This window comes from Lissotriton helveticus, chromosome 5_1 (assembly GCF_964261635.1).
Source record: "Lissotriton helveticus chromosome 5_1, aLisHel1.1, whole genome shotgun sequence".
In the NCBI taxonomy this organism is placed as follows: domain Eukaryota; kingdom Metazoa; phylum Chordata; class Amphibia; order Caudata; family Salamandridae; genus Lissotriton; species Lissotriton helveticus.
The window spans coordinates 208,362,216-208,386,761 of record NC_136065.1 but is presented as its reverse complement, the minus strand read 5'-3'; the positions used below and the strand labels follow the sequence as shown (position 1 = coordinate 208,386,761).

The following is a 24,546-nucleotide window of genomic DNA, read 5'->3' as shown; positions in this document are numbered from 1 at the left end:
GTCCTAGAACATGGTGGGAAGTGCAGTCCTGTTATAGGCCACTTGGAATTAGTTGATCAGGGTCCCCAGTATTCCATCGACAGGGAAATACAATCCTTTGGCTCTTGGACCGAGAGTAAAATGTGAGACTAGTTTTTTCTTTGGTGAGAAGGGAAAGGAGTGCTTGTCCTGTTCTAGATTCCGTGTTGGAGTTTACAAGTTCCTCATTCTGTGCTTCCGAAAGTCTTCATTTTTAACAAGCCCCCTGCTGAGTCCTCTTTGGAAGGTATGAGATGCACGGAGCTGGTCTTAAGGGTCGGCCATGGCACAGAGCAATCAGGTGTCTACCTCACAAGTAATAATCGTCAACTTCAATGTTTTCTGGGATTAAAATTCAGTATTGTGATTCCCCTATATACAACTGAAAGTTGTTTCTGGTCTGCAGAACGCTGTTATACTTACTCATATGTATCTTAATCCCTCTTTAGCCACTGACACAGTGCGCTGGGGCTCTAGAGTGAGATAATTGACTCAGCTATCGTACAACAAAAACAGGCTTTCTTGAGTACAATTGGGGGAAGTGTGTAGGAGCACAGCTGGCTGGTGCAGGAATTATAAAGACAAACCTTGTCTTGGAGGTAGTGTACTCTTTCATCCCATCTAGCTGATGCCTGTTGGTCCCAGGAGAAGGCCGCCACTCTTTTGCCTGCTTTGTCTTGCTTTCTCTTGTCGCCACGTCTTGCTGTCCTCATTGAATCTGTGTTCATCATCAGCCCCTCCACTTGCCCTTCGCCACTCCCCTTCTTTCTTCCAAGGTTTCGCTTTACTCTTTTTTTGAAGTTTAAGCATCGCCTTTGTCCTCTCTCCAACCGACCTCCCTTCTTCCTGCCACCTAAGACGCCATTTTGGAAAATGTAAATGTGCATGCCTGGAAATTGATTTGGAGCATTTTAGTGCCTTTGTGGAATGCAGAATGATGTATGGGAAGGTGGGCTGTTCCTGATGCTGTGGCAGCAGTGGTGGGAGAGTGTGCATGCAAATTTGGTTGGGTAGGTGGTTGTGGGTTTTCTTGATGCTCATAATGCTAGCTCACAAACATTATTTTAATGCTGTTTCGGTCATACAACTCTATAGGAGTGCATTAGATTTAACTCGCTTCCTGTTCTAAAAGTTGTATTCTTAGAGTCATTTTGTCACACTAAATGGAACATACACTTTTCCCAAAAACTCAAATATGTTGGCCTCACTATTAATATTTTAACTGTGACCATATATATCATTAAACCTCTCACATATCTAAAGTTCAACCTATTGTAAGCATGTTTCTTAGTTAGATAATTACTTATTGCGATTTTCCTCCTCACTTTGAATTAGGAAATGGCTTTAGAAAAATATTATTATTAAAGGCACAAACATGCAAGTATTGTTGGGCTAAATTATTGGTCCAGTGTCATTGCATATACAGAGAAATAGGTCATCCACAAACATAATTAGGTAATCTTAGAATATTATATTGGTTGCCGTGGTACAGAAAACCCTAATATCAAGTGTGATTCTGTTTCAAGAACAACTTTTACTCTCCTGATGGGTGCTTACTCTGAAGTTAATTTGCACACCACTCCAGAACAGAAGCAAGCAAAACCTACGTACATGCTATGGGTGTCTGGAACTCCATGATAAAAGCAGATCTCAGTCACCCATAAGAATCAGTCTGATTCTAGTATTGTCTCATAGGTGTTGGCCTTGCTCAGCATTCCTGATTGGAAAATAGGCAGCATGCACCCTTGACTCTGGATGAATGTCGAGAGTGGGTTCCAGCCTCCCCAATAATGTGGGGAAATGTCTTGTACACTAAAATCATTCAAATGAGTTAGTAGCCCTAGCAGTCATGAACTGCAGTGCATTACCCATTAGCTTTTTGACTCAGGTGTCTCAGGTCAAGGTCCCCCTGACTCCTTAACATGTCTGGCGAAGCTGGGTTGTGACACCAATGACTGGGGTAATCTACCTGCCAGTGACTCATGCTAGGTCTAGCACTAGAATTCATGCCCACGAGTGTCCGTTTGATCTTCCTGGAGTGGGCACCGCAGTGCATAAGGGAGTCCCAAAGGGAGACCTTCTCTATCTTCTTCCTGTCCAAATGGTAAGGTCAGAGCCCTATGGAGCTGCCCCATAGACAGCTCACATGCAAGCTTTTACTGTGTGTCTGAGAACAGCTTGTGGTAACTGCCCCTTAGAAATGTCATAAAATGTATGCATCTAGCAACCTTTGTTCTGCAGGAGCATTTTAGCCATATCACTGCAGGCTCTGTCCCTTATGTCAGACTTGGCCTGAGGAATACCTAATAAGCTCATCCTTACGTCTTGGCGAGAGATACTATGTTTGAGCTTCTTCCTGACCAGCGATGCCATGTTTGAGCTTCGTCCTGATGAGAAATACAATTTTTGAGCTTGTCCTGACCATAGATACCGTGTTTGAGCTTCATCCTGACAAATTATGTCATGTGTGAGCTTCTTCCTGACCAGTGATACACATTTGAGCTTCTCCCTGACCAGAGATGCCATGATTGTGCTTCTTTCTGACCAGAAATATATGTTTTAGCTTTATCCTGGGCTCACTAGGAGCATTTGGCCAGTGGCCTCTGCTGCAGTGACGCTGCATTCTTCACGCGCACTACAGTACATGCACATATACCCTATCTTTGGAAAGAGTTTGTGATAGGGAAATCCAACAGAATTAGAACTCAAATAGTACTCAAAGGCCTGCTTTTTTTGTGAAAAGTGTATGTACTCTTTACAGTAAACTCAAATGTTTCACAAAGCATTTGCATAATTTCCAATGTATCTCCCCTGATCTAGCTTATGGTTTTGAAAGACCTGCCCAATATGTTTGTTTATTCAGCACTAAACTATTCAGCATGGCATCCCGTTTAGTGTACATTCCCAGAGTGCAAAGAAATCTGTGTTATAAGCAACCCCGAATGATTCACTATACTAGTGAATAGCTTTATTAGCGTTGAGGGAACATATGGAATGATTTGCGAGGAATTACAATTTTGACAGAGAGAAACAAGGGCAACTCTCCACACATTAGTTAGTTTCTTTAAGGTGCAAAGCCTCACAGATCCTGTTGTCCAAAGTTTAGATAATTGGGAAGCACGGCTGTCACACTCATGCATGGAATATTAGGAACGTTGGTGCTGTGTCTGATTTGTTTTAAGATCTTTTCTTTCTGATGGAAGAACTGTAAGATTCATGACTAGCTCAACATCTCACAAGTGACGTAAACTCAGCTGGCCAGAATTCACCATGACCGTCCCTCTCCTTGTAGGAGTTTTATTGGTCACATTGGTACTGGTTGGATGCTGGAACTGGCATCCTAAGGAACACCTTAACCACTCACTCCCTCCAACATTTGTAAGATATTGCTCTAGTAGGGCACATTTTCTTAATCCCACTGTCCCACATAGACTTGTAAATGTTCACCTTTGAATTGTTGGCAAGACTGCCCTTTAAGGAACAAGAACTGCCTTACAAGTAGGAGAATTTCTGGTCCTGGTACAATCTCCTAAAAAGGCTGTTGCATTTCTGGTGAGGTATAGCTGTGCATTTACTCTATCAGATGGTCATTCTACAGCAGGGCATGCATTAGAGGAATGCGTTATCTGAAGGCCATAGAGTGGAAGAAAGAAGTGTGGGAGTGCCAGGTTTGGAAATACTCTTCAACAGTGAGTCTTCTCATTGAATTCTCCCAAAAATAAGAGTTGTGCATTCCGAACACTTTCTTTTCTTCAACATACTCTTCTCTGTCCTTTCGTTAACACCATGCAAGGAGGCTTGGCATGTGGGGGAGGGGGCCTTTGCATTTTGTTGCTTGTGGCAGGTGCTTTCCCTAAGTCCTGAAATCAGGATGCAGCTTGTATGGTGAAACATTGCTGCTCTGTGCTTTTTTCTGCATTTTGCGCTTCTGTTTTGTCACAAAACAAAAAGTTAAAATGTCTGAAGGGCAATGGACAAACTTTCCTCCCACAGAACAACTTCATCAACCTGAGCTTCCTGCGTCTGTTTCGAGCGGCGAGACTCATCAAGCTCCTGCGCCAGGGCTACACAATCCGTATTCTGCTATGGACCTTTGTCCAGTCATTCAAGGTGAGCACTGGTGGGGTTGATTGGTACTGAATGCAACAGACAGACACAGTGGGCATTGTGGTGCCTTGAATGCCCTGTTTAATATTCCTGCTGTATATTCGTTTTTTATGTAGTTGACCAAATGGGGTAAAGGGTGATTAGAGGGACTTGCTCAATGGGGTGCAGGAGAAGACTGAGAGAACGAACGATGAGTGAATTCCTGAGGATGGACCAAATTTCTTATTTTCTTTCTTTTCTATTGATTTCCTGCAGTGAATAGTTTCATTGGATACTTTTGGTTGCTGGTTAATACTAAAAGGTTGTGAAGTACCCTGGCCATACCATTTTCAAACTGGTGCGAGTCTCAGGGCACTGTAATGCAAGGTTGACACTTTAGGACAGAACAACTCTTCCTAGGAAGACCTTTTAATTTCTGAGCGCTCACTTCCAAACCGATCTCAAACTCCCAGCAATAGCCGCAGAATGTTATTCTACCAGTTGTACAGTGCACAACTAATACTGCCATCCCATGCCAACAGACACAAAGTCCAATCTAGCCACACAAAGAGATATCTATGTGGACATTACTAACCACCACCACCTGATGCCTTACAGACCAATAGCTCCTGAGCACCCTATGAACTCCCAACCTATGCACATAACACTATCCCAGCTCAGGGGCACAAGGCCTGAGCGCTTCCAGCCCTGGTCGGTGAGCACTGTCATCCTATGCAGATGCAAAGGGTCTCTGATGACTCTCAGCGCATGAAGGCAAACAGAGTATCTGAGGACTGTCTTGCCATGAAGATTCAAAAGCATCTGTGAGGACTCTCCTTCCATGCAGGGACAAAGGAGCGCTGAGACTCTTAACCCATGCAGACACAGAGGCTCTACGGGGGCCTCCATGCCACATAAACACAAATTGCATATGAGGGCTATCATGCCTGCTGACACAAGGTCTCTGGGGATCTGATCCCACACAGACAAAATGGGCCTCTGGGGAATATTTTTGATCCCCACACCAGCGGTATCCTTTGAAGACACAAAGGGTATCTAAGGACTGTTAATTCATGCTGTCACAGAATATCTCTGAGGACTCTGATACCATGCACACACAAAGGGTTCACAGTGGCTGTCATCCCAGGAGGACACAAAGGTTCCCAGGTGGCTGTGGCTGTCATCCCATACAAACACAATGGGTCTCTGACGACTCTCACCCCGTGCAGGCACAAAGTGTTCACAGTGACGCTCACACCATGCAGACACAAATAGTCTCATTGTGTACAGACTCAAAAAGTCTCTTAGGGTCTCCGAGCATTCCAGTGCAACGTTGGCCCAATATGCCACTGTACACTACACCGTCCCAGGAGAGATTGATGGGTGTGGGTAAAGGTATGTTCTAGCGCAGTCAATAAAGATGTGTTCCATTTCAGCGGGCGGCATGTGTTCTTTAGGAAGCAGTTAAGATATTCTTTAGGATACTGGATCAAGGCAAACTCTGGGGAGCTAGATGGAGAACGGTTCTGGAATATTAGATGAAGATCAGTTGTTTAGCTTTCAGAAAAATATGTGTCAGCAGCACAGCAGCTAGAGATGTGCTTGAGGCTAGTGTGGGGAGATAGGTTGTGTGGTAGTGACTGAAGATCTTTCCTGGGGGAGTTTGTGAAGATATGTTTTGCTGCTGTGATTGAAGGCTTGTTGTGGTTCAATGGGTGACAAGGCATGCTGGGCAGGATGTAATGGTATAGTTTAGCAGATGATGTGTTCTGGATTATTGTTGGAATTGCATTGTGCAGGAAATGTATATCTTCGGTAACAATGAGAAATGTATATCTTCAGTAACAATGAATGGGGATGAGAACAGCAGGTGAACAGGTGATAGTATTGGCATGGTATCTTAAGGACACTTTGGCATACACATGGACTCTGCATTAACTGTGCTCTATTGTCTTTTTCTAGGCACTTCCTTATGTTTGTCTCCTCATCGCGATGCTCTTCTTCATCTACGCCATTATAGGAATGCAGGTAATCAGAGGCGTGGTGGGACGCGAGTGACAAAGAGGCAACCTGAACCAAGTGCACCCAAGAAGGAGATCATAACAAATGAAAGAGAAAAAGAAAGAGACAGGAAAGAGAAAGACAGAGACAGGAGTCACTGGCCTCAGTCACCAGACAGGTGTACCTTCAGACTGGTGTACAGTAAGTGGGTAACCATACCACACAGAGGCACTGTCCTCTTGAGTGGTCTGTCCGAGGTAGGCCATCATACATTAGTGAAGCACACGCCTCGCACTGGCGTGTCCAAGGTGGGCCCTCATATCTGAGAGGCACAGGGCTTACTCTGGTGTACCTGAGGTGGTTCATGCCTCAGAATGACACAGAAACCAGAGATGTGTTTATGAGGTTGGCTGTCGAACATGAAGCACATGCCTCACATAGGTGTATCTGAGGTATGCTTGTGAACCTCAGAGGCACAGGCCACAGGCGTGTGTATCAGAGTTGGACTTTATAACTGTGAGGCCCACTTTTAACTAGTGTTTGTGAGGTGGGCCACTATACCTCAGAGAGGCTTCAGTTTGCAATATCTGAGGTGGGTATATCTGAGTTGGGTCTTTATACCTGAGAGGAACAGACTTCAGATGGGTTTATGCGTTAGGCAGTCGATGCTGCGATGCACAGACTTCAGACCGGTAGGTGAGCCGTTATGTCTCAGAGAGGCACGCTCATCAGATGGGTGCGTCTGAAGTGAGTCCTCAATATCAGAGAAGCATAGACCCTAGGTATTTCTGAGGTGCAGCCTCCTACCTGAAAGGCACAGACCCTCAGAGTGGTGTATCAGAGGTTGGCCTCATCAATCAGAAAATCCCTTAGCCTGCACCAGAATCCTCTTGTGAGCTGTAGCACTGAGTCGCGCTGCAGTAAATTGGAATACAGGTTTCTTTCCTTTACAGGTATTTGGAAACATAGCACTAGATGACGACACATCCATCAACAGGCACAATAACTTCCAGACCTTCTTGCAAGCGCTGATGCTTCTCTTCAGGTAAGAGAAAACTTAAAGCTGTCCTACACTGGTGTCTCAGGCATACCCAGCATTATTAACAAATTCCTTTTGGGTGGCACAAGAGGTCTGAGCTTTCTGCAACCAAATGTGACTTTAGGAAGCAAGAGTGGTAATATAGCATAACATTAAGTGTAGTGGAAGATCTCTGAGCTACAGTCTGGAAAATTGTTACTATTCTTTTTTTTAAATAGGAGCAAATATTTTTTGCTGCACGAATAAATGCAGAACCCAGCGATTTGGAAACAAATGTGTAGAGTTAAGTGGTATTTGTGTGTTCGAGGCATGTGGGCTGCTGAATTCATATCTGTGCATAGATCGCCGCCTAGTGTTGGGTCCGGATGATTGCACATTGTTGTCCTGGAAGAGTCTTTGAAGTATCACGAGATAGGTGGCTCCTCCCTCGGACCACAGAGCGCATGGGCATCCTCTCCATCCTCAGATTGTTTTTCTCCGCCATTGGGTTCGGATGTACTTTCCTACTCTCCAAGTTCGGAATCAAGAAAAGATCTTCAAAAGGCCAAAAGGCCTTCGGATCCGTCGGTATTGTTCAGCGCTCGGTGCCGATACACTTTCACAACTTTGTTGCACTCCAGTCGTCGAATCGGGCCGTGAGGCCTTCTCGACACCACGTGGACCGACCGTCGATGGAACGAAGTCCATTCAAGTACTGCCCCCAGTGCAACTCGAAGTTCCCGCACACAGACAAGCATCCAGTGTGTAATAATGCCTATCTCCAGATCACAATGAAGATAGTTGCTAGCCTGTGCCCAGTTCCGATCAAAAAAGACTATTCGGAATCGACGGGCAGCGAGGCAAGAAATGCAACGATTGGTCCCAGAACCCGATAACATCTTCGATGACGAAGAAGATCTAGCGAGCGCCGAAGAATCAGATCAAGACGACAGACAATACTCGGAGCCCGACTCCGAATATTACCCCGAAGAGGGAGAACTAATCGTCGATCTCGAGGACTATGATCAGGACATCGTAGCAGTAGAAGACGACTCCGATGACGGCGAGGGGCGAACCGTGAGTACACCGCCCCATATAGACACTATATCTCTATCAGAGACTCAGGTCGAGGCATCGCCAGCAGGCCTTAGCCGAGATCAACATCATCGTTCTACAGCCCCGCTATACCGCCCGGCTAAGAACATATCAAAAGAGCCCTCTGAGACACATCACACAACATCGGTTCCATCGAAACCGAAACTGATCGACAATACAGTCTTCGGACCGAATTACGTCGAACCGAAGGTATCTAAGCCGAAAGGCGTCGAACCGAAGGCCACAGTACCACTGCAACCTTCAAAACCAAAGAACGTCGAGTCGACATCGAAAAGCAAAGCACTCGAGTCGGGCTCGAAGTCGAAGGCCGTCGAGTCAACCTCGAAGCCAAAACATGTCGATTCGACGCAAAAGCACGTCGAATCGACCCCCAAAAAGCACATAGAATCGAGCAAATCGGCCTCAGGTATCAACAAAGGGAAAAAACAGGTCGACGACAGAACAAGGCCTACGCCCAAAACTACTGTCGAACTGAAACCGAAGGTGGACGAAAAGAAATCGGTCGAGCCGAAGCCCATCGAACCGAAAAAGGGCGTTGAGCCAAAACAGCAGGCTCCAAAACAACATAAAGACACTGTCGAACCGACAAAACCGCTCGGTCCGAAACAGGTTGTGAAGCCAGCCAAGGACGTTCAACCAACAAAACCTGTTGAAAAACACCCAAAACCGATCCAACCACCTAAAACGGTCGAAGCCACAAAAAGCGTAGACCCGAAGAGACAAAAACCAAAGGTTACAGCACCAAAACCAAGGACTGTGGAAGAAGAACTTCTTCACCCAGATCCCTCCACAGAGGACCAGTCAAAACTCTACATTGACCCAAAAACTGGTAAAGTGACTGTTTATACCAAAAAGAAAAGACCTCTACCGACTGAAGACCTTTCCAGGATCCCCCTAAAGAAAAAGAGAGACTATGCTACCTCTCCTATATTCTTTGAACCTATCACTCCTGCTATGCCTACTACTCCTTATGCCCCAACCTCATCGGCACGCTCTGACTACAACCCTGATGAAGATCAGGACGCAGATGTAGGGTTTGGTTATCCGCAAAACCCACTTCCAGAGCCAAACACGCAGCCATGGGGGGAGGAGTGGAACCAGACACTGAAGGGATTCTGCCCATTACAGACCCTGCAGTATACCCTACTAAGCCATCACCCACAGAGGATACAGTCGCATTTAATTCACTACTAGATAGAGCAGCAACCTACCACAATGTAGAGATGCACTCTGATGCTATTGAGGAAGACTTCCTCTTTGATACACTGACAACATCTGAGAGACACGTTAAAACACTCCCAATGTTAAAAGGGGTATTAAAACATGCAAGTGACATTTTTAAGGATGCTGCTAGAGCACGGGTCATAAACCCTAGAATTGAAAAAAATACAGGGCTGCACCTATAGATCCTACATACATCAAAGGACAGCTACCCCTAGACTCCTTAGTGGTATCCAACGCACGTAAGCGTGCAAACTCACAGACTACTGGTGAGGCCGCACCTCCAGACAAGGAGTCTAAAATCTTTGAGGCATCAGGCAAGAGAGTGGCGGCTCAGGCAGCAAACTCCTGGAGAATAGCCAATACACAGGCCTTACTAGCCAGATATGATAGAGCGCACTACGACAGTTTGGAAGAAATTCTCCAACACTTACCTGATCCCTACAAACAGCAGGCAGATGAACTTATATAAGAGGGAAAGCTCATCACCAATGCATCCATTAAATGTGCCCTAGACGCAGCAGACACAGGTGCAGATCCATTAATACAAGCGTGCTGCTAAGGCGCCACGCATGGCTTCATATATCAGGCTTTAAGAATGAAGTCCAATCTCCAATTCTTAATCAGCCAATCAACCCAGACTTTTTATTTGGTCCAGCAGTTGATTCAATTCTGGACAAAATGAAAAAGGATGCAGAAACTGCAAACTCTATGGGAGCTCTTCAATCCCAACAACACCGGGGCTCCTTTCGTCGCTCCAATTATAGAGGAGGAGCACAAGGAACATCACAGCAATCCTCCAACTACAAGAGTAACACTCAATCCACATATAACAAGAACACTAGCAGGGGTGGTTATAGAGGAAACAATACCAAGGGAAGAGGTCATGGAGGCAATGCAAATAGATCCTCCACTAACACAAAGCAGTGACTTCTTGGCACTACCCCCAGACCACATAACACCAGTCGGGGGAAGAATATAACAATTTCTGCCAGTCTGGTTAAATATCACAACAGACAAGTGGGTCAGGCAAATTATCCAACATGGCTATTGCCTAGAGCTCACCTCAACTCCACCCAACATACCACCCGTGCACCGTCCTATGTCACAGGAACATATAACGCTACTTCAGCAAGAGGTCATCAGTATGCTGCAAAAGGGGGCCATAGAACCAGTCCCACTGCAACATCAGAGAACAGGAGTATACTCCCTATACTTCCTAATTTGAAAAAAGGACGGGTCTCTCAGACCAATATTGGACCTCAGGCCCCTCAACCTGTACATTTTGTCAGAAAATTTTCACATGCTCACTCTCCAGCAAGTCTTACCATTGCTTCGCCAGGGAGACTTCCTAGCAACATTAGACCTCAAAGATGCATACTTTCATATACCAATACACCCTGCTCACAGAAAGTATTTGAGGTTCACCATTCAAGGACAACACTACCAGTTCAAGGTCCTACCATTTGGGGTGACAACAGCTCCAAGAGTGTTCACCAAATGTCTTGCTACAGTGGCAGCACATCTCAGAAGGCAACACATCCATGTGTACCCTTATCTGGACGACTGGCTAATACACGCGCCCACAGCCCAGCAATGTGCTGACCACATGTCAAAGACCATACACCTACTGCACAGTTTAGGATTCTCACTAAATTACCCAAAGTCACATCTACAACCCTCCCACGTCCAACAGTCCCTGGGAACAACAATAGATACACTGGCAGCAAAAGCATATCCCAACACAGCACGGATCAAAGGAATGCAAACGTTGATACAAAAATTCAAACCCCAACACTCACTACCAGCTCGAGTGTTTATGCAGCTAATAGGCATGATGGCCTCGTGCATATTCCTAGTCCCTCACGCCAGACTACATTTGCGTCCGCTACAAGAATGCCTAGCAAGGCAGTGGAACCAGGCTCGCGGGCAATTAAAAGACCTAGTGTTGGTGACCAGTCGGGCATACAACTCTCTGCATTGGTGGAGTCCACAAAACCTTTGCAAGGGACGACTGTTCCAAGAGCCTGTCCCACAAATAGTGTTAACAGCGGACGCATCCCTACTAGGATGGGGAGCCCATGTCCTACACTACACTCTGGACTGTACAGCAAAAGAAAATGCATATCAACCTTCTAGAGTTGATGGCCATCTTTCTAGCCATAAAAGCTTTCGCGACACACTTACGCAACAAAGCTGTGTTGATCCAGACGGACAACATGACAGCTATGTATTACATTCAAAAACAGGGAGGAACACACTCGCCACAGCTGTCGCACCTGGCTCAAGCAATGTGGAAATGGGCCATTCAGAGGAACATTTTTCTCATGGCAGAACACATCCCAGGCAAGGACAACCAAGTTGCCGACCTGCTGAGCAGGCACAGCCAACAGATGCACGAATGGGAACTTCACCCCAAAGTGCTCCAACCATTCTTCTGGAAATGGGGACACCCGGAAATAGATCTGTTTGCCACAGGCGAAAACGCAAAATGCCAGTACTTTGCCGCCAGGTTCCCACATCCGCAGTCGCAGGGCAATGCGATATGGATGAACTGGTCAGGCAAATTTGCGTACGCTTTTCCCCCAGCTCCATTAATACCGCTGGTGGCACGCAAAATGCGCCAACATTCTCTGACGCTAATTCTAGTTGCTCCCACGTGGGCGAGGCAACCATGGTACACAACGTTCCTAGAACTGTCAGTAGTGCCTCATCAAAGACTGCGACTAACACCCAGTCTTCTAACGCAGAACCATGGCGAAATCCAACACCAAGATCCCCAACAGCTGAACCTAGCGATCTGGCTCCTGAAATCCTAGAATTTGGAAACCTCAACTTGCCTCCAGACTGCATGAATATTATCAAAGAGGCAAGGAAACCCACTACCAGAGCATGCTATGCAGCAAAGTGGAAACGTTTCGTCATTTACTGTAATAACAATGACATTAACCCACTTGATGCTTCCACTCAAAACATCATTTGCTACCTATTGCACCTCCAACGGTGCAATTTAGCATTTTCTTCCATCAGAATACACCTAGCTGCGTTAGCAGCATATCTGCAAAACAGGCAACACCTTTCACTATTAGGGTGCCAGCAATTAAAGCGTTTATGGAAGGACTTAAACGCGTAATTCCTCCAAGACACCCACCTTCACCAGTTTGGAATCTAAACGCTGTCTTAACCAGACTCATGGGACCACCCTTTGAACCATTGCACTCTTGCGAACTACAATTTCTTACTTGGAAAGTGGCTTTCCTTATTGCCATTACTTCGCTTCGAAGAGTTAGTGAGCTGCAAGCCCTAACTATTCAAGAGCCATTCATTCAAGTACATGCAAATAGAGTAGTTCTTAGAACAAACCCTAAATTCATGCCAAAGGTGGTATCCCATTTCCATATAAATCAAACTATAGAACTGCCAGTGTTCTTTCAGAACCCACAAACAGTAGCTGAAATGGCCTTGCATACCCTTGATGTCAAAAGAGCTCTGCTATATTACATAGACAGAACTAAAACATTTCGGAAAACAAAACAATTGTTTGTTGCCTTCTCACCACAACACAAGGGTAACCCTATTTCAAAATCAGGTATAGCCAGATGGATAGTTAAGTGCATCCAAATATGTTTTTTGAAGGCAAAACGCACCTTAACAGTCCCCCCTAGAGCGCATTCCACACGTAAGCTCGGGGCATCCATGGCTTTCCTGGGGAATATTCCTTTACACGAAATTTGTAGAGCAGCCACATGGTCAACCACACATACATTTACAAAACACTATTGTGTAGATGTACATTCAAAACAGCAAGCTGCTGTAGGACAGGCTGTCTCAAAACTCTTTTCCAGACTGCTGCAGCTGACACAGGTAGCCACCGCTTAGGGAGATACTGCTATACATTCTATGCACAGATATGAATTCAGCAGCCCGCATGCCTCGAACGGAATATGCTACTTACCAGTATGCATATGTTCTTGGCATGTAGTCCTGCTGACATTCATATCGCCCACCCACCTCCCCGGTGCCTGTCGCAGCTGCAGCATTCACTCTTTGCATGGACATCTCTTACTGTATTATACTCCATCTCTGCCACAATGGCGAAAAACAATCTGAGGATGGAGAGGATGCCCATGCACACTGTAGTCCTAGGGAAGAGCAACCTATCTTGTGATACTTCGAAGACTCTTCCAGGACAACAATGTGCAATCATCCGGACCCAACACTAGGCGGTGATCTATGCACAGATATGAATGTCAGCAGCCCTACATGCCAAGAACAGATGCATACTGATAAGTAGCATATTCCTTTCAGAGTGCAAACCTAGCAAGGGAGAAATGGACCAAAGCAAGTGGTACACTGGAACTATATTTGAGCTGGGTGGTAATGTAAAATCTGGCAATTTCTGGTCAATGCAGCAACTCCACAATGAATTATAATTCCACAGGCAGAATTTCCACCACCATTTTATTGTCCTGTAGCTGCTAACTTGCCAATGGCAGATTTACTTCACCTGCCATGACTACAGCTTTACATGAATGTGAATCACTAAATCAGGCACTAAGGGCCTGATTCCAAGTGTGGTGAATGGGGTACTCCGTCAAAAATGTGATGGATATCCTGTCCGTCGTATTATAATCCATTATGTCCTATGGAACGTGTGAAAAGGCAGGCGGGATATCTATTATTCAAGTTTGCGACGGAGTAACCCATCCGCTAAACTCGTAATCAGGCTCTTAGTCTGGAAATGGGAACAATTCAAGATTAGAACCAATTATGAGCGAGAGAAGGAAGCAGTTCACATTGTTGGGCCAGTAATTGGTGGAGGATCCAGAACTTGGGTTGGCCAGATGTATCCTTGGAGCGGTAGATCTAGCATTCATTTTTAAACTCCTAGTACTTGTTATATGTCTTTGAAAAAAAGAGCATCACAATGTAACAAGTAGTGCAGATCGTTGACACGTTCTGCTTCAAAGAAAAACTGGGAATACAGAAATAAGGAGAAGAGGAAATGGAGATAAAAAATCTGGACCAGTAAATGTAAGTATTAGAGGGTTTACTTTAAACATAGGGTACAGGTTAAATTTAGGGGTAGTATAAGGGAAAGTATGAAGGATAAGAATAAACTAAGGGCAAGGGTGGAAAGTAGGTATAAAGTTAGAAGTAGGGTGAAGGAAAGAGGGTTTCATATAGGACTAGGCGGAATGATAGGAATAGTGAAAGGGTTAACTTTACGTACAATAGTAAGGATTAGGTTGAGGGACATTGCAGTATAGAGGGGTCTCACAGTTTTCTTTTTGGGGAGGGATGGATTCCTACAGCGCAAACGAGACTCGAAGGTATCAGAGCGCTTCACATGAGCACCAGTTGCGTTACAGACAGACATTAGGCACGGGCGATTAAGGGATTTGCCCAAAATCGAGGGATGTTGAGCGTCCCTGCTGAGACTCGAACCCGGTTCCCCAGCTCTGAGGCCACCGTCTTAGCTGTTAGGCCACATCCTCTCCAAGTTCCTTAAAGAAAAAGAAAATACTAATTTACTCTAGATTTCTTGGAGAAAAAAAAAGCTATGAGAATACTGATAAAACAATAACCCATGACTAATCTCAACATTATATTTTCTCCCTTAAATAAAATCACCATACCATTCAGAACTGCTCAACAATTTTGCAGATTATTGTTCAAAGACAGCGAGTACTAGATTTCTGTTTGAAATTGTGGCACTGAATAACACTCAATTCCAAATATGTATCAAACTTATCCTCTTTGTGAAATATACCATGGAGGAATGTAAGAAAAATGCCCTGTGCCAAATTAGGGCACTTTGTGTGGCCATTGTGCCTTTGTAGGGACCATGCCCTGTGAGAACAGGATGTTATGCATATTTTTGAATGGTGCCTTTTTTAGAATGATTTCCCTTAGCAACGGGTTCTCTCTCCTCCACATGCGTAACAGGATCAAATGCTCTGGATTATTATTGGCTAGCAGATGCACTTTGGTACGCTCTGCCCCAGGGTTTGATTGGAGCGGCTTCCATGACACGTACATATGACGTCAGCTCTCGTTGTTTCTTCTCTGCAGGAGCGCCACGGGGGAAGGCTGGCACGAGATCATGTTGTCCTGTCTCAGCAAACGACCCTGCGACCCCCGAGCCAGCCTACCTAAGAATGATTGCGGAAATGACTTTGCCTATTTTTATTTCGTCTCCTTCATCTTCCTCTGTTCTTTTCTGGTAAGTGTGCAGGGAAAAGTTATGGTATGACATGTTAACATATCTCATAGTACATTATGTTGCTCTGCATAGCAATTTGTTATGTGTTGCTGTGTTAACTATGGTTATTGTATAGACATTTTATGAGGTTGCCAGTGATTTAAATGGGTCTCTTCGTGCATGCCTTTCTCATTTTGCCCAGTGTGTGTATCAGGCCTACTTCTTGTCAAAGGAGAGTACTGCTACCCAGATACAACTCAGTAGATGGTTCAAAGTATCATCTCACAACTGATGTGTTCCCTGCCTGAGGAGGCTTTCAACTGTTGTGCTCCAGCCTGCCTACATGACCTGCACTCCAGCTAGATGAATGTCACCCTAAATTTCTGAAGCATATCATTTCTTCAAAACACTTCTCACACACACTCACACTGTGACTTCAGAAGGTATAGACCTCAACAAAGAAAGCAATAAACTAAGATTTTGTTGAGCACTCTGTAATAAGCTTGTCTGGGGTACCACCATGCCCACCACAGGAGTGTAAATACGGGACGCATTAGTTTGTATTTGTTTTTTCGTCATCATCTAGATACATACTAGGCATGCACACAAGTGTAGGAGAAAAGGACAACAGGACCGGCAGCGGAAGTTCTGCCTATCAGATATTCTTGTTCCAGCCTCGGCCTACATCTGTGAAGCCTGTAGAGTTGCCTTCCTGCTGTGACCTAGGTGAGATAGAGAGTATACCTTCCTACTGAGGAGCTGAATTGCAACTGCTCAGACGAGCGGTCTGATCCATTGGAAGAATGGAGCTATGGGGTTGCCATGGTGCTGCTGCCAAGGAGGAAACAAGACACACCAAGAGCACAATCTGGGTTGTGAAAGTTTTTTATCACCCATCAACATTGCTTGGGTGAGCCTGCACCATCACAAACAATCTGCCCCATAGGGTACCTTGATCCTCTTTTCTTCAGTCACAGAGGGAACCAGATTATAGCTAATTACAGTGGTAACTTTTAATCATTTAACAGAGACAAATTACTTATGCACAAGGATAGTGGGCATTGTCACTTGGATCAATATACTTATTCAATAAATGCACTCACCAAAGGCTTCAAATAAAAATGTGGTTTTAAAGAGACACAAAGATGGTTGTTTGATAATGTATACATTAGTATTCGAGAATCACAGAATCCATGATATACATGAAAGTTTAAGGTGGGCAGTGCTCAAAGTGCTGGTGCCATGAGAAATATAAAACTATGATGCACTAAGATATTTACATTTTGTGAAAGAATAATTTAGTCATGGACCCTAATGTATTATGCACAAAAACCTCAGAGTTGTAAGGACTTGTTTTCCAATGAATTTGAGTTAATGTTTTGACCCTCTTGGAGCAATCCATGCATCTTCATTTGGTTGGAATTTGTAGCGTGCCTTTATAGAGGAATAGATTTTGGAAGAACCATCCGCCCCTCAATGGTAATTCTGGGTTCAGTGTCAGGCACACTGGTATAATAGATTTTCAGTTTGCTTTGTTTGAGTGTGAAAAATCATTCCCATTGTCAGTTTAGAATCTTATGTGCCACAGGAAAACAAGAGATCCAGAGGCAGTTGGCATTTGTACTCCCAGTATAGGAGCTACTTCTGCTAGTTGTAGGATGTCGCACTGGTTCCCATAATTCTAGATTATGCAGTTCCTGAGATATTCATGTATTAATTGTGATGAGGATCTAATCTTAAAGAAGGAGGTCTGGACGATCCTGGCCAAACCAGTTTCACAAGTGCGTGCCCTTTTTATGCCATGCCAGGACCAGTAGGCCCTCATATTCAGAAAGAACCGTAAGGTCAACCTGTTGAATATTGACTCGAGTCCATGTAATCCTAGCAAAAACTAAGACTGCCAGTTAGGTCCTTACCTGGTCATTGGACACGAGTGATTTCAGAATGTGGCGACTGTGTCCTTCGCCTGACTCCAGTGCACCAGACATCACCATCAGGTACAGAGAAAGGTTTGCCAAGACTAAATACTGGTTGTTTTTGCGTGGGTTATTGTGTTAGACATTTTCTAATCTAGCCTCCAACTATTTTTATGGGTGATCCAAGCTAAGCACCATTGGATAACGTTGGCTATGGGGACAGTGTTATCAGAAATCTAGCACCTGGTGCTAAGACACTATAATAATATGTAGGATTGTCTATCAGGTCCAGTATGGTGCTAGCACCATATGATTTTGTGTCTTCCTTATTTTTATTAGAACTATTTATTTAGATGTTAAATAAGCTATTTTGTAAAGTAAATCATTGACGGCACATTGGTGTTTTGGATGTTTGCTGTATCTTACTGCATCTGCGTTTCTTACCACATCCAGTTCCTGGAGTGAGCCTTGAATGCTCGTCTTTGTTACCCTGAGAGAGTGAAGTGGCCAAAAGAAGATATTTAACTATCAAACTGGAGTGCTCCATTAATGTGGTACTTGAACATCAGCGTTGAACACAGTACCCAAACAGGATACTGCCCGGTTATCATTGGCTGCCCATCACTCTAAGAAAAGGCCTCATACCCTAGAACGAGTATAGCAGTGAGTGTACGCATAGCAATTGCTGGGACTTATTTTGGCACCTAAATAATTACAAATGTTTTATTTTGGGACTGAACATTAAAACAAAGGCAACTCCAGTAAGAGGTAAACGTACAGGACTTTCAAAAGTCTTAATACTTTTAATGGTGCAGTTGAGGTAGTAGCATTTATAAACTTTTCTATCTGCAGATATTGCTAAATTTTCTTTTCATTTACTACTTTTTCACCTCTCCTTCAGTCATGTATTACTTACTCTTTCAGTACCTTCTTGTTACTGGATGCCTCTAATGTCCCTCCTCTTAAACACCTCCAAAAAAGAGGACACCTATTGTTCTTCATCAAATACACCTCTCGCTCAAAATCTGAACACTTCCTCAGGACACCCTGACACAACTACTACTGGGACATTGTTCAGGAATAGTTATAGGATCTGGCACTATTCCCTAACTAGAAACCTTCATTCAACAACACACTTGATTAACCAACAGACCTTTACGAGGTGAAAAAACATGGAGGCAGGTTGACTAAGGTTCTAGGTCTTATAATATGGAACGCGCCAGACCCAATCCTGAGAACTACGTCTAACCTCAGGCACTTCAGGAAACCTTGGAACACCGAGTATTTTAGACTTGCTTTTAACTGTGCTCAGCACAAACAGGAGACAGAACGGAAGAATACCAGAGACAGTTCACACCTGATTCCATTGTACTCCTCCCGCTCCCCTTTTTTAGGTCGAGCTGGTAAACTGCATCCAAAGGATGCAGGTGTCCAGCTGGAGACCTAATGTTGCCTGTCTCGGGGGAAGGAGGACAAGAGGGTGTTACGCGCTTTTTTCCTGGATTTGTGTGCGCGAACGCGCACGTTCCGTCCTGCGACGCGCCGTGCACTTCCCTCCCATACTCCCAGCAAGTCAGCCTAACGCGCATGCATGCACACAGACACACACATGCGCGCACACGCACTTACACTTACACAGACACGCAGGCACCCAGACAGGCAACCCCCTCCCCCCCCCCACAGTCACACACACACACGCATACACACAGACTCCAAGACACATACACACACGCACGCTCACACACAGCCCGCCGCCGCACGCGCGCGCACACACACATGCCCCCCGCCCTCGCAGCCCAGCAACAAGGCGAAGCCCCACTCACCGGCTTCCTTGGTGCAGCGGCTCTCACCGGCAGCAGGACTCTTCCTCCCTTCTTCGGCACCGGGGCGCAGGGTAGGCTCCTGCCTGCTCCGGTGCTCCAAACACTCGCGGCTCTTCCGTGGGAGGCGGGGTAGGCTCCCGCCCTCCTACTTCCTGTTTCCGGTTGTCCCGCCCGGCCTGCCTGACTTCCTGGTCGCATGCCCGCGGCGCGAGCTCTGGACGGACTGCAGCACGTGTGCAGGATCCTCTCTCTGAACACTGAAATGGTTATAAAAATAGTGGTGTCTACATACACATTAACCGCCCCTCTTATGCCCTCTTCCCAACACTCGGTGCATTCTAGCACTTTAATAAAATGCACATAGCATGCTAAACTGCAAGCGTGCTACAAATTGCCATGATGTTTACTGACACCAAACCACTTGCTTTTTTTGTTGCCTCGTTATGGTTTTTAATCTGATCGTTTGAATGAGGGAGGCTCAGATACAAACACCACTGCAAAAAGATGCCGGCAAGATGACGCAATAATCAGGAGCGGTGAGCTTCATTAAGACACTGCAGGGATCGCTCTGCAAGCCAATGAATTTAAGATTAAATACTTTATGATCTTGAGGCTTTGTGCCTTCTCGTGTGACACCCAGTACCCAGGCTGAGTATCAGGTTGCCGTTACCTTAACATCAATAGCGGCATGACTTGGCTCCAACAATGGACACCCAATGACTTTCCAGCGCACAGTTTCCAATCAACACTCAAGCGGAACTTTGGAGCAGCAGTTTTATTTTCCATCTTAACGCAGAGCAAATCACAGGCAAACGCATATCTGAAAGAACAGGGGTCTAGGAAGGGAGATAAAGACATCATCATCGTTTTCAGTTTACTAAGAGTACTTCAAACCATTGACGCATCGGAAAATAGTTAGACTGTTTCTATTGCACCAATCACACTAAGAAACCATGCTGGAAATGGTATTCATTTACCTGCGCATGTTGACTGTCAAATAACACGGACATTTAGATAGTTCCCATTTCAAAAGCTAAGACCTGCCAAAGAAAAACACTCCAGGAACTACCACCAGTGGGAAGGAAATGACAGATGGTTCCAGGCATGGAAATAAGAATAATTAAATATTTTAACATCCTGTGTATTTTTTTTTCTTCTGGAATAAGTAGAGGAGCATCAGAGCACTCCATTATTCAACGTTCAATTCCATTTTACAGTTCAATTGGATGAATGAAATCGTATTATATCTCTGCATCAGAGTGCAATCCATCTTTGCTCAGACATTAGCTTAGCTTTAAGCCCCCACCCTAAAATAACCAATAAAATGTAAGATTTCTCTGGTCCATATCAGAGTAGCAACTCAAGAGAAATGTCAGTCTCTTAATGAAGACAACAAAGTCTAAATGTTCATGAGCAGTTCATCATAAAGTGAAATCCAAACAATTGTGCTGTATCATGTGATTTCACTCAAAACTCATTGGCTTCATGAGTACTTCATAAACGTTTGAAAAAATATAAGTTCCATGTACATATTCCAATGGTACAAAATCCAACGTTAACAGTCCCAATGCATTTCGGGCTGATGACTAGCCCTTCCTCAGGGGAATGCTGTGCTCATTTGGAAATAGTAACCATGTCGCCTGAACATATCTTGGAATATGAATAATCCTTCATTCCGTGCTCGACTCGAAGAACCTGCCGGGTTCTATTGTGGTAGATCAACTTTCCTCTCTCCTGGACAGTCACATTTGGAATTTTTCATCGACAGGTTTGATCCAAAGTTTTGGGCACTAAAGAACAAGTTATTTACCTTTTGTAATGCCATATCTGGGAGAGGCTATGTAGCGGCAGATTCCTTACCTTAGAATCATTCCCAGAAGTCAAACTGGATCAGGAGATTTTCTGTGAGCAGTTACCCCACAACCCGATAGGTAGCATCGATCTAATCCACGTGGGGGATGTGGATGGTGCTTATAGAGGTGCCACCACAGCGCGCCGACTCAATTTCTGTACATGATTTTCCATGCCAGAAGCACAGAGCCATGAAGGATGCAGGTGTCCAGCTGGAGACCTAATGTTGCCTGTCTCGGGGGAAGGAGGACAAGAGGGTGTTACGTGCTTTTTTCCTGGATTTGTGTGCGCGAACGCGCACGTTCCGTCCTGCGACGCGCCATGCACTTCCCTCCCATACTCCCAGCAAGTCAGCCTAACACGCATGCATGCACACAGACACTCACACGCGCGCACACGCACTTACACTTACACAGACACGCAGGCACCCAGACAGGCAACCCCCTCCCCCCCCACAGTCACACACACACACGCATACACACAGACTCCAAGACACATACACACACACACACGCACGCTCACACACAGCCCGCCGCCGCACGCGCGCGCACACACACATGCCCCCCGCCCTCGCAGCCCAGCAACAAGGTGAAGCCCCACTCACCGGCTTCCTTGGTGCAGCGGCTCTCACCGGCAGCAGGACTCTTCCTCCCTTCTTCGGCACCGGGGCGCAGGGTAGGCTCCTGCCTGCTCCGGTGCTCCAAACAATCGCGGCTCTTCCGTGGGAGGCGGGGTAGGCTCCCGCCCTCCTACTTCCTGTTTCCGGTTGTCCCACCCGGCCTGCCTGACTTCCTGGTCGCAGGCCGGCGGCGTGAGCTCTGGACGGACTGCAGCACGCGCTCTCGCGAAGATTTCCCTGCCCTCGCAGTTGTTGTAAGGTAAGAGAAAACTGCAACGAATGCTTCACTTGGCTCCCTAATGCTTCTAAGCACTGTTCTGTTTTTGTGAAATACATTGTCTGGAAGGACGTTGTCTTTCCTCACAGAATCAATCTGTGCAACCATTCAACAACAACAACTGGTTCAAATATACGCTATCAATGTTTCAAGCTTTATTGCAAATGTCACAAAAAGATGTTAATATTTCACTTCTGTTCTTGGATTTTCGTCACAATAAAATACACTGAACATAATTTCACAAAAGTTCTTTAGAAAAGTTTAAGCTATTGCCATTATAAATTACAATAACTTTTATTTAAGTATTAGTTATTTAAAAAAATTAAACGCCATTGTTATTTGTAATATCAATACATCTAAGTCATGTAAATACAAAACATATTGCATTACAAATGCTATAGGTATCACATTTGCGAAAGTTATAACTATTGGCATTGTAAATGACAAAGCTATTAATTTAGCTATTTAAAAAAAAAACATAAATAAAAACTTTGGCATTTACAATACCAATAGCTCAAACTTTCCTAATGCGAGACCTATTGCATTGCAAATGCTTGTTTCATCGTCAAATTAATTTATTTCAGCAAATTCTTTCCTTAAAAATGCAATACAACTTTTACACTTTGTTAATACTAAAACTGGCCGATCAACATATAATCGCCACTTCTTTGCCTACACTGAATTTTTAGAAAATACATGTATGCCTTAACCAGCTATGGGCAGTTCAGTCAAATTTTAAGTATCATATCAAACATTTAAAAAGTTAAATCATCAGTGGTATTTGCCCATTACAATCTGTGCTGTCAATAACTAAACAGACAGCAAATATTTGGACATGTCATGTACAACTAAAGTGCTATTGTCAGACCTGAAGATTCTTAGTGCATCATTGTACTGTGTTCAACCAATGCTTCTACATAGTGGAACTATCCATTCTTTCACTGGAGGGGGCATATTCCTTACAAAAGAAAATAATATGGACCAACACCTTGAGACTGACGCCTTATGCAATTTTGTTATGCTTGAGCTGTATTTTACCAAAGTTGTTAGACTTTTCTGTAACTGCAGGCTCCAAGACAAATCATGAGACAGCTTTATTGTCAGGTAATTGAAATTAGGGACACATTCAATCTCATCTGAGCCTATTCGCCTGTATGGTTTTGGGGGGTTTTGCAAAGGGGATTGAAAATTATATACGTGGTTTAAATTATGTTGAGTTCCATCACCCTCGTTTTACTGAATAATTCAAAGGCATTAAAGATGGTGAAGGCCGCAGGGGTTTTGTACAGTAGAAATATGTCGTCCTCTAACAAGGGGATAGGTATCCTCGGCTCTTCTGTTTTCGTTGTGTCACATCCATCGTTGTCCAGCCAGGTCACCACATCATTAATAGGAAAAGAAAAAACCACGAGAGCCAAGACACACCCCTGTCTGACACCCCTTTGGATTGCAATCGGGTCGGTAAATTGCCATTCGGTGTCCATCTTGCTTGTGGATAGGTATTAGTGTGTAATCGTATCAGAATGGGCAGTAGGTTAGAATAAAGACCTGTGTCTCTCAGGACTGCCCAAAGTTTGTTTCTGGCAATCAAATACAAGGCCAAGCGTAAATCAACAAATGCTACATACAGGGTCGTCCTCCAGTAGATATTGCAGAAATGGATGACCTTGTCAAGCATGCTTATCTTAGGTCTGAACCCCGCCTGATAAGGTGTCAGGAAATCTTTTTCCAAAATCCAGCCCTGAAATTACTAAGTTTTTGCCTGCAGAAAAACTTCTGCAGGCTGTCTATGAGACTGATGGTACGATAGTTACTTGGAGAGTCACAAGATCCCTTTTAAAGAACGGCATGATCTCAGCAGCATTCCAGGATGGTGGTAAACATGCCGATGTTAAGATAAAGTTGCAGATATGATTTACTCAGGGCACCCTGACATCAGAATTTATAAGATAGAGGTCACCTGGGACCTTATCCGGGCCTGGTGCATCTCACTTATGGCAGCATAAGCATCTTTTATGGAGACAGTCAATATGCAGCTATTATCAAGTTTTTCCTGAAGTTTGGAATCAAGCTCCTCCCTCAACATACCATTGCATAATTTGTACGAGCTGCTAAATTGATTGACCCAGTCTTGCGGCTGTGCACAATATTCACGTTCTTTATGAGCTTGAGCAGAGGCACAGGCAGTCGTGTCCCAAAACAGCTTGCTGTTATTGGAATTGGCAGAAATAATCGCAAATTGAATTCTGTAGTAGGGGATCTCTGTGTATAGTCATAATCTAGTGAATAGTCCCGCCCATGTGTGTGGACCCCGGAGCAATCGAAATAGTCTCTTAAGGTGTCTTCTTCTGCAGTCCTGCATAGACACTTAAGAGAAAATCAAAGACAAATAATG

At 44.7% G+C, this 24,546-nt stretch overlaps 1 protein-coding gene across 1 annotated transcript in view; it reads left to right on the top strand.

The window, feature by feature from the left end:
- CACNA1B (calcium voltage-gated channel subunit alpha1 B) overlaps nucleotides 1-24,546 on the top strand; it is a 1,081,812-nt gene that overhangs the window by 917,584 nt on the left and 139,682 nt on the right. The window contains exons 34-37 of the mRNA XM_078642008.1: nucleotides 4,012-4,128; nucleotides 6,067-6,132; nucleotides 7,059-7,150; nucleotides 15,536-15,686. Of these exons, the coding sequence (XP_078498134.1) occupies nucleotides 4,012-4,128; nucleotides 6,067-6,132; nucleotides 7,059-7,150; nucleotides 15,536-15,686 (426 nt within the window). The remainder of the gene's footprint in view (nucleotides 1-4,011; nucleotides 4,129-6,066; nucleotides 6,133-7,058; nucleotides 7,151-15,535; nucleotides 15,687-24,546) is intronic.